This window comes from Morone saxatilis, unplaced genomic scaffold (assembly GCF_004916995.1).
Source record: "Morone saxatilis isolate NCDOM2014 unplaced genomic scaffold, NCSU_SB_2.0 Contig14, whole genome shotgun sequence".
Taxonomy (NCBI): Eukaryota; Metazoa; Chordata; class Actinopteri; family Moronidae; genus Morone; species Morone saxatilis.
Genome location: NW_023339696.1, coordinates 2,653,767 through 2,664,591, shown reverse-complemented (window position 1 = coordinate 2,664,591; position 10,825 = coordinate 2,653,767). Strand labels below are relative to the sequence as shown.

The window sequence follows — 10,825 nt, the reverse complement described above, 5'->3', positions numbered from 1 at the left end:
GCCTTTCTCATCTGTCCATCATCACCTTTATAAGGAGACTGCCTAAAAGCCTTACAGCCAGAGCTTGCAGTCGTCCTTCAGAAGCGTTCATTCCAGGTAAGCATTGCTGCATTTGAATGAAATAATGACCTCTTACTCTGACTGGACCAAGAGGAAAATGCTCCAGTATTTATCTGGAACATGAGCAATTTTTGCATCTGCCAACTTCATCTAAAAGCAGAAAACTTTAATGAACTTAAATGAAGGGTTTGTTGTGTGCTTTGTCTGTCTGAACAGGTCATCTTGTTGCACAGCCATTATGCCTAAAGGCAAGTTTACAGCCTTTGCGGAAACAGTGTGTTCTGTCAGCGATGTTCTTGATGCAGCAATTTCAGTCGGTGGTAATGCTGCTGGACTCATTCCAACACACCGCCAGTGTTCCATTGAGATTACAAATAAATGCTCTAACTACACCCTCCGTAACCCCAGGTAACTTCAACTGATCTGTGATCTGTGATCTGTCCTTCATTGAAATATGTTTTCCATGCAGAGACACAATTTATTAACATTCTTTCACTATCTCTAGTTTACACACTGACAGTGGCTCCTGCACTGAACCTTTGCCGGGCGACATCCATCGACCCGTCTAAAACTGGGAATGCTCTGTTCACCAAGACTCCCAACACTGCTCGAGGAGCTGTTGGCGTCTTCACTTACAACCTCCTCAACCAATCTGCAAATGCATCCACTGAGAAGATAGCTGTCATGTTCTCTGTGCCCTATGATTACAACCTGTACTCCAACTGGTACGCAGTGGGAATCTTTGATAAGAGTGTGTTATGTGATCATGATCTTTATTATCAGATGTACAACAACACAGGCACGTTTGAAAGGAAAAAAGGGGGCCAAAGTATTGAGTATAGGAAAGATAATGTTACCATCATAGCAACAATGACTGACACTTTCCAACCTGTCATGCATGTGGAGGTCAAAGACAATTGAAATAAGACAACTGAGAAGTGATGTAGTGTAGATTCTCCTGCAGTCAACACATGGCACATTTGCGAATTTCTAACAATATTCTGCTTTGTTTTTTATTGAATTGAGAGGTGATTTTATGCCAGTGGCTCATAGTTACACAGTGTAATTTTGATGATTTTTTTTAGCATGAAGAATTAAGAAGTGTGTATTGCTCCAGTATATTGGTGATATCCACTGTGCACTCTGTGTTAAAAAAAACTGTAATGTGTAGTAACTGTAGTGAAATGATGGATATGATGGCTTACATGTACTGTGATTTCAGCATAATTTTTACTTCCTGCTTTTTGGCTTTATCAGATGTTATTCACAATAAAACAACTCAATAAATCTGCAAACTTAGTCTTTTTGTGGGTGTGGTCATTCTCAACCATTTGTAACATGAAAGTAGTATTAGTAGTAGTTGTGTAACCTGTATTATTATTGAAACAGAAAAGACAGGGTGGTCTGCTTTTTTTACAGATTTGATCAGATGCTACTGTACTTGAATACATACAAATATACAAGGTGTGTTGGCTGCTAGAGGTTAGTGGAATGCCAGCAATCTTGTATAATTATGATCTTTAGTTTATTAGCTGGAAAACAGGTTTGCCAACAAAAAATAAATTCTTCCGTCATGACTTAAATTGTGCTTTGAAGGCATCATTATGTTGAGTTTTACACACTTGACATCTTGGCACCGAGACAGCATACCTGTCTCATCATCACCATCAACTTCTGCCACGGATGTCTTCTCTCTGGTTACCTTGTTACAGGCCTGGAATTAAGTTATTTTTAGGCCACTTGATGAATTCAAAATGCGGGGCACCGAAGCCAAAACAAATATATATAATATATATATAAATATAAAACTATATACGGTATACTAAAAAGGTATAGTTTATAAAAAATTTGCACAACCTTAATCCAGCAGTACAATGCAACATGAATGCGACAGTAACATTAATCCATAAACATCATATATAATAAAACGTAAAACACTAACAGGGATTATTTTACTGTACAATGATTTCTTTAGGTACATTTTGCTATAACACTTTACTTTTTACCCTAGTAAGGTTTAGAATGCAGTATTTGTAGTGGGGCATTTTCAACGTGTCGTCGGTGTAAGTACTTTGGACCTGAATACTTCCTCCATCTCTGGTTAGCACATCCTCAGCTGCACCTGTGTGTTACCTTGTGATTTAAAAAAACAAAAAACCCAAAGAGTTTTATTGTCTTTAGCCTGACTCATACACTAGCTAGTGTTAGCTTTTTACAGTTTGCTATGAAGAGTACAAGAAGAAGCTGAAGTAACGTTACATAAAAAGACACTTCTTATTTCTTTTCTGTGGCAAACACAACACACAGCAACAATTATACTGCAACCTGAGTTTATCTACACACTTTGGCTGACTAAAGTAACAAAATTACCCCTGTAACTATGTTACACCAAAGATGCTAACGACGTTACCTTTTAGAACCATTTCTGGTTACAATATAACAAATATATTTGTGAGAGTGGGAGAAATCTACTGTTGATGTCCAACACGATGACAGATACTGGGACACATGAGTTTATTTGCCGCGTCAAAGAGTTTAATAAGGAAATACTCAAAATGGCTTTACTTTAGAGGCACAGTGTGTGGGTAGTTCATTTAAGAAGGCAAGCATTAATGGCTGTATTTAAACTTACGATCAAAAAGAAAGTAAATTGTTCCTGTATGGTAACCGTGGTCAGCTCACTGTGCTTTGATTAGACGTGTCTTCTTTTGGTTTTGTTTTTCATTTAGTGCTGAACGTGCAGCATCGCCAAACCCTGGTTATTGTTTTTTACACGTTGAAGGTCACTTTGCAGCTACTCAGTTTTACACCACAACTGTACTGTTCTGTAAAGTGTGTGAAAAGTGTGTGTGTGTCAGTTACAGGAACTATACAACCACAGGAAATAAACTCAGGAACCAAAGTGGAAACTAAAAGGTCACTTTTGCACAGTCCTGTTGTATTTCCACTGCAGCTGAAGATCTGTAAAAACTAGGCAAGAAGGAAGATAACTGATTAAAAAATCCCAGCAGTGAGCTCACTTTTTCTACTGATCTGAAATAAATGATATTGTGCTGGTGGCAAGAATATCGGTATCTTTCTTAAAGTGATTTAGTGATGACAGTCACACAAATCATACATCAATGTAGCCTAAATTCACGCTTAATCCATGATGATGAAGATGTAGGAAAATAGAAATGCATGGCAGAAATAGCAGTCCCTATAGGAAGCTGTGATCGAAAGCAAATGAAACCAATCCCTGTGTAAAATTGAATTGAATTGAATTGCATTGAATTCTGCACGGCAAGTTGCCTTCATTTTTAATTAATTATACAAAAGATACACAACTATTTAAGCAATTTTCACTTTCTCCATCAAATTCAATGCAAAAAACACATGCAATTTTCTAGAACGGCTGCCGTGAAATCAGACATTTTAGGCTGCAACAATCCCAAAAAAGGTAAATCCTGGAGGGGCTCATACTCAGTATTTTAGAGACCCACCAAAATTTCACAAGTCATGTTTTCAGGGAAGCTCATGTCTTATTAAGAGGAGCCAAGCTCCCCAGGGCTCCCCCAAGCTCCCCTGTAGTTTGCACCCTGGATCTCAGCGAGCGTCACCCATACTTTAGCGGTATCTGTTTCAGGTCAAAACTGACTGATGTGATTTCTAAATTAACATTTGTTTCAAAAACATAGAACCGGCCTTCAGAAAACAAGAACATCCATTTGTGTGCTAATGAAAGTCTGTGGCAATGTGTGATCAAATGGCATTTTGTGGCAGGTGAGGCTTGTTTGGATGTCTCTTAAGGCGAACCTGGTGGGTTTGGGGAGCTGCTGGGGCCTGGATATGAATGAGAAAGCGATATGTTCCTGTAACTATCATGACCTGGAACATGCGTAAAGTTTGAATAAAAGCATTAAAATGAATGAAAGTGGTCATTATTAAATAAGTGTGGGGGCATACATGAAGCCTAGGGTCAGTCAGATAAAGTATACAATATTTATGAAGGAAGACAGCTGTAATCAGCCATTCTTGTCTGCAACGTCCAACATGGCAATCACCCTGCCTCTTGTTATAAAGTTAATTTATCTTACTAAGTGATCACTAAGTCATTTTAATATCAACAATGTCCTAGTAAACAGCCACACATCCACATTACAGTTTTGCTTTCTTTTTGTTAAAAGGCTGACACATCAGTATGATTTAATGTTCCCACAGCAACTTGGTTCACAGGTTGACCTGAATACATGTTCAATGACACGTTCATTAGATTTATTTCCATTTCCATTTGTGTGTGTGTGTGGGTGATAGAGTTAAATTTGTAACATGCGACTTCTGCTCACCCCACCGTTTAATGATAGGAGGTGTGTTTGGAAGGAGGGTCCTACACAAAGGGGTGCAGCCCATCATTGTTCTATTCCATCCTCCATCACCTTTATAAGGAGACTGCCTAAAAGCCTTACTGCCAGAGCTCGCAGCCGTCCTTCAGGAGCCTTTGTCCCAGGTAAGCATGGATGAATTTAAATACTGACAGGACAGCTTCTTCTCTCTCCTCCTTTGTTTGTGTGGAAAACCTGCCTGTGAAATGAACAACAGAACTATGATCATAAAATGTTTTGCCCTGTCTGTCTGAATAGGTGGTCCTGTCGCACAGCTATTATGGCTTGCAACCTTGCTGTTGACGCAGCACTGACAGTCGGAGTTGAAGTTGCTGGACTCATTCCAACGCATCGCCAGTGCTCCATTCTGATGACAAATAAATGCTCTAACTACTCTCTGTGTAACCTCAGGTGAGTGCAATTTATTTTTATCTCTTTCATCAAAGTAACTTTACTTTGCATTTACTTATAATTCTCAATACTCTTTCTAGTTTACACACTGACAGTGGCTCCTGCACTGAACCTTTGCCGCTTACCATCGACCCGTCTAAAACTGGGAATGCTCTGTTCACCAAGACTCCCAACACTGCTCGAGGAGCTGTTGCCGTCTTCACTTACAACCTCCTCAACCAATCTGCAAATGCATCCACTGAGAAGATAGCTGTCATGTTCTCTGTGCCCTATGATTACAACCTGTACTCCAACTGGTACGCAGTGGGAATCTTTGATCAGAGTGTGTTATGTGATCATGATCTTTATTATCAGATGTACAACAACACAGGCACGTTTGAAAGGAAAAAAGCAGGCCAAAATATTGAGTACAAGAAAGATAATGTCACCATCACAGCAACAATGACTGACACTTTCCAACCTGTCCTGCAGGTGGAGGTCAAAGACAACTGAAATTAGAGCAGTGCTGAAATGTCTCTTGCTGTCACCCAATGGCTGATGGCAAGAATGGATTTATATTTTGCCTTGGCATTTCATTGCTTCTGTGTTATAGAAACTGTAATATATAGTAACTATTGTAGAGCAGATGATGGTAAAAAACATGACTCATGGTAACACATGCATTGTTTTGAACATTGTGTCAGTGTAAATCTCAAAATGTCAATAAATTTGCAAAGTCAGTCCTTTTGTGGAAGTCATTCTCAAATTGTAATATTTATAGAAAGAGTAAATTACATCACTGAATCAGACAGGACAGGATGTCTACAGTTGCTGCCATAACAAAAAGAATATAGAATTTTAATTATAATTTACTTTATAATGAGTACAGTCTAGACCTATATACGAAACATGTCCTACGGTTACTTATGTTTTGATATGGTATGATCTAAATAAAACTGTATGTCTAATTCTTGTGCCTGATTAGTAGGGCATTAATGTATTACAGTAATGTGATATGTTTTTTCCGTAACAAGTAATGTAGGGGATTCCAGTTAAGTCTATTTATTGATATCATACTAAATGCTATACGACAAATTAATTAAAAAAAAATAAAAGTACCTCAAAAAAGTAGAGCAACCTCTGTTTACTAGATATGTTGCATAATCTACATATATTACCAAGTCACACATCCTGTTGTACTAATGGCCTTTATATGTGACTGTACAGTGGCAGCAGCTGCAGTCCGGTCTCTGTGAATGTGTTTGGTCCCGGGTCTGGCTGTGTCTTTATTTTTCACTGTAGTAAAACCTATTTATGCATATTTGCAAGTTTTGTTATTAGTATTTATATGGTTAAAGAGACAGTATGTTTCGCAATGCCTTAAAGGAAGAGTGATATAAGAATGTGTTTCTTACTGATGTTGCTGTTCCCTGCCTAATGACACTTTCCACTGTGGTCAAAAGGTAGGTTTCCATGCACAGAAGGTAAGGAGGGAGAAATGAGAGAGAAAGAATGGAAATTTAGGGTAATTGAAAGTTTTTGTGGGAAAAAAATGTCAGACACAAACTATTATTCTAAGCAGTGCAGACGGTTTATTGTTTCTTAAAACATGTTTGGAGGGGATCTTTGCCAAGAGTTTGAATGCATAGAATGCATGTAAAAAAAGTGTGAGTGACAATGCACTGTAAAAGACTTTAGGTAAAAAACTGTTGAACAATGACAATAAATGACAGTAAACTCGAAAAGGGGAACATTTCTGTAACAGTAAAACATTGTGATATCTCAGGGCTTTATTTATACAGCATTTTAAAGGAATTTATATGGAATAAAGTAGTTTATGTATATAATAAACTATTTATTATGGTAAATTTCTGGCAACCACAGATTTCTACCATAAAAATAGCATTTTTATTATTTTTTACAGTGTGTCTGTTCTCTTTCTGTCCTCCATTACCTTTATATTCAAGAAAACTGAAAGTAAGCTGGGTGGAGCTTACGGTCATTTTTAAGCGTTTTTTCCTGGCGTGAGGGTAAGCTCTGCTACTGAGGGGACGCTGAGTTTCTCTTTGCAATGTCCTGCACAAACTATGGCTTTCAATGCCTTACCAGCAGCTGTTTTGCAAGTGACTTTGCAACGATAACGCATCTTTCTCACTCTTTCTTTTGTATAATTGAGCGAGTGTCCCACCAGGATTTGTCCCGGTGGTCCTGATGGCCAGCAAAACTATGCCTAATGACACAGAAGAGCATAGGCCTTAGGGCTGTATATTTGCACGAATCTGGAGATATGATTAATCTCATGATACATGGGTTACAATTCAGTATATTGCGACATATTGTGATACTGTAAACAAATGTAAATGTAATTTGAACAAAACTGTCATAGTGTAAAGAACACACCACAGCACAATATGCATAAAATCTTGGCTTGTTGTTGTCACACACATACAGCCGACACACTGAAGCTATTGCAGCGCTAACAGGTTTCACTGCACATTTTCTATTCAGCAGAACAGAGTACAGTATGTAAAGTATGAATGAAATGTTTGTGTGTGATTCCCTCCATAACCAGTATAAGAAGCCAACCAAGGCTGACAGTCAGAGCTTTCAGCTGTCCCTCACAGGTGTTCATACCAGGGAAAAACAACCAGGTACGCCTGAGTACATGACTCTGTACCATGACCTTCTAATTACAGCATAATGTTTCTTACCAAAACCTAAGCAAGCTGCTTTCAAATTTCAAATATTCTGGATTGCTTTACTGTTGATGAACATGTTAATTATTAGTAATGGGTAAATATTTATTATATGGGTCTATCATTGCTGAATCATTTCCTAATCATTTTAAGGACATTTCTTGGATAGAACCATGTCATTTGGTACTAATGATATGGAAACCAGGAATTTTGAAAAAGAAATCCCAATTTTCTATTAAGTATTAAGTATTACTACTGTAATATTAGAAACTTTATTCTCCATTTGTTTAATCATATCCTTGCCTGTTGACAGATTTCACATTTATGCATGCTCAGATGACCCGCTGTGCACTAAAAAGCTATTGAGGATACACTAAAAATGTTGTATTTGGTAGATATCCAGTTAACTTTTTTCAAACAGTGTCTAATATTTGACACATAATTACAACCAAATTGCATACTTTTTAGGTAAAAGGCACATTTCATTTTACATTTCTTTTAATCTCGGTGTTTGTGTGATATGTGGGTCATTCAACCCAAAGGAGTTTTATTTGCTAATTTGAAATGAATTAAAAAGATTCTCTTTGAATTTAAAGTACAACAGTTGTCTTCAGATTTAGGTATTTACTGTTTAATGAACGGCTGCTTGCCTCATGTCCAGAGTGAATGCATCTTGTTTTCAACTCTGGACCACTGAATCTCCTGTCTGTAACCCTAACCCTTGGGTACTCATAAAGAAATAATGAATATGCAGATCTAAAAGAATCTTCTTTAGAGTTGTAATTATTGTATATCTCTTTTTATATATTGTGATGTATATGTATGTACGAGGGACATTTCCAGATAAACCTGTTTTTCCCTGAATGATCCTGTTTTTGTTCATGTGTTTTGAGCTGTGTCGACAGATGGATTATCAACACTGCCTGCCATTTAACTGCCAACTCTCACCTGCACTAGAAGAGCTGAGTTTTCAGTTTCCACAATAAAAGGCGTCTATTTTTCATTTAAATACATTTGTATTAACATTTGATATGTGAGGAGTTTTTATGGACATTCAACACTCGCGTATATTTGCCTCCTGTTCATGTCCATTCTATGAGGGCTGAGGGGTGAAAAAATGTTTTGCTTCCAATGGCAAAAAAAAAGACATTTCACCTTTGTGTCTGAACAGGTCTATCTGTTGCACTGCCATCATGGCCTTCGCTGCGGTCGGAGCTGTTAGTTCGGTTGCTCCGCTGATTCCAACACATCGCCAGTGCAAAGTTGAGATTGCGAATGGATGCAGTACCTACACTCTGTCTAACGTCAGGTAACAACTAACTGAAATAAATTATCCTCAAATGTCCTCAAATCAAATCAATCAAATCAATCATCAAGGATTTTTTTATTGCCCCTATGAACAGTGTCTACACTAAAAGTGGAAGTGGATGTGTGCCACCGACTATTGCCTCTGGCGCATCTGGGAATGGATTGTTCACCAAGACGCAAGGAGCAGCTCGAGGAGCTGTTGGCGTCTTCACTTATGATCTCCTCAACACACGCACAAAGAACATCAGTGAGAAAATAGCTGTCATGTACTCTGTGCCCTATGATTTTAACCTGTACTCCAACTGGTACGCACTGGGAATCTTTCCCAACTACAAAGAGTGCGATTATGATCTTTATTGTAAGATGTATTATGAGAATGACAAAACCTTTGTCAGAGGTAAAGCAAAGGGCCCCAGTCTAACTTATAAGGGTCATCACGTAACCATCAGGGCAACAATGTCAGACTCCTTCCAACCCATCATGATGGTGCAAGTGAGCGAAAACTGAAAAGAGTTAATAATGGCTCATCAGGGCTGGAAATAAAGTTGAAGTTCAAAGTAAAAAAAAGTCATGATAAACCATATTCAATAGTAGTACATCTTAACTGATCTACTTTTAAGTACATTTTGAAACAACTAATTTTAAGAGTATGTTTTCTTGAGTAAAATATTTTTTCCATCCCGGTGTCCATCTCTATACAGCTTTGTTGTTTTTGTGGAATTTGTTGGTGACATAATTTGTCTGTTAGTTAGTAAAATCGTCTGTTTTTTTTTTTTCCAAAGCCATAGTTTATTTGCCGTAACCATTACCTTTACATAACCACACCCATACTGTAATAAGCAGATATTGTAGAAAACAAGACTTTTAAAATACTTTGTCACTCACCTAGCGTTGTGACCAACATATATGAACATTTGTACACACGTGTATCATGCCCAGGCAAGCAAAAAAGCCTCCTGGATCCATATTTCGTGTTGTATTTTAACAAACTCTTTGTAGGGAATTGATCGGATAAACTTCAAATTTGGTCATTCAACTCTAAAGACAATCACGATCAAAGGTTATTCAAGCTTGAGTTTTCTTTGATGGGTGTATCCGTGGTGCTAAATTTTGGCCAATCATCGCTGCTTGATGCTTTAATTTAACTTGGAATGATATTAGGGATACTTGTAACAAAAGGGGCCAAGTATACTTGAATAGTAGATAACATCATCAAGAGAATGAATAGTAGGTTTTATTTCTCTTTACACTGTTGCAACTGATTATAAATGCAAGTTATACATTAGCCAAACTGCAACATTTTTTAGACACAGAAGACACAAGAAGAACCAAAACACAGAAAGAATATTGCAACTGACTAGCAAGAGCCCTGCCAGCTAGCTAGTGCAAGTATAGTCACTACGGCAACCAACTTCTAGAACTTCTAGGGTAATTGACTTGTCTTCATACATTGGCATATTTTAGCATAAATATATAGTTATTATTGTTACAGAAGCTGTATTGCAATTGAAATAAAATAAATACTTGATACTTGACATGATAAGTTAGTTTGTGTGTTCAATCTTCTATTATATTTTTATCATTCAAATCGGTTTCCCCGAATCCCCAAAACTTACATCCAGCATAATTGGTTTCATTTACTGGCATATATCCATGTCTGTTATAGGAAATACGGTAGAAACAATGGGGACTTTCCAAATTAATTAATTGTCACACCTTTTTTTCTCATAATAACACCCTCTAAGTCATCTAGACGAGTGGAGTCATATTCCTCTGGAAACACCATGCTACTGGGCTAGAGGTTGACACACACATACAGCCCACACACAGCAGAGCTCTAACAGGTGTCACTGCATGTGCCTGCAGCATATTTTGCATTGAGCGTAGCAGAATATAGGTGGGTGTTTACAATTAACTGTAAATTAGTATCCAACTTGTCTGGATGGAGATTCCTGGAGGAACAGGTTTTTCCCTCCATCACCAGTATAAGACAACAACCAGTGATGACAA

The 10,825-nt window shown here is 37.7% G+C and overlaps 3 protein-coding genes across 3 annotated transcripts; all 3 read left to right on the top strand.

Moving 5' to 3' along the window:
- The first annotated feature begins 298 nt into the window (after positions 1-298).
- Positions 299-981, top strand: LOC118323052 (bryoporin-like). The gene is given in 3 exon segments (XM_035654972.1): positions 299-468; positions 566-608; positions 610-981. Coding segments are annotated over 3 exon segments (585 nt in total).
- Positions 982-4,701: 3,720 nt separating this feature from the next.
- Positions 4,702-5,324, top strand: LOC118323051 (bryoporin-like). Its single transcript, XM_035654971.1, has 2 exons — positions 4,702-4,832; positions 4,913-5,324. Exons 1-2 carry the CDS (start codon positions 4,702-4,704, stop codon positions 5,322-5,324), a joined length of 543 nt encoding a protein of 180 aa, XP_035510864.1.
- Positions 5,325-8,700: 3,376 nt separating this feature from the next.
- Positions 8,701-9,322, top strand: LOC118323050 (DELTA-sagatoxin-Srs1a-like). The gene is made up of 2 exons (XM_035654970.1): positions 8,701-8,816; positions 8,911-9,322. The coding sequence occupies exons 1-2, from the start codon at positions 8,701-8,703 to the stop codon at positions 9,320-9,322; spliced, it is 528 nt and encodes a 175-aa protein (XP_035510863.1).
- Positions 9,323-10,825: the final 1,503 nt, after the last annotated feature.

What these genes read in the sequence shown, in the direction of transcription:
- LOC118323050 (XM_035654970.1), top strand. Translation starts at nt 8,701, where the DNA reads ATGGCCTTCGCTGCGGTCGGAGCTGTTAGTTCGGTTGCTCCGCTGATT. An exon ending in TACACTCTGTCTAACGTCAG is followed by an intron (nt 8,817 to 8,910) that starts GTAACAACTAAC and finishes CCCTATGAACAG; the next exon opens with TGTCTACACTAAAAGTGGAA.
- LOC118323051 (XM_035654971.1), top strand. Translation starts at nt 4,702, where the DNA reads ATGGCTTGCAACCTTGCTGTTGACGCAGCACTGACAGTCGGAGTTGAA. An exon ending in TACTCTCTGTGTAACCTCAG is followed by an intron (nt 4,833 to 4,912) that starts GTGAGTGCAATT and finishes TACTCTTTCTAG; the next exon opens with TTTACACACTGACAGTGGCT.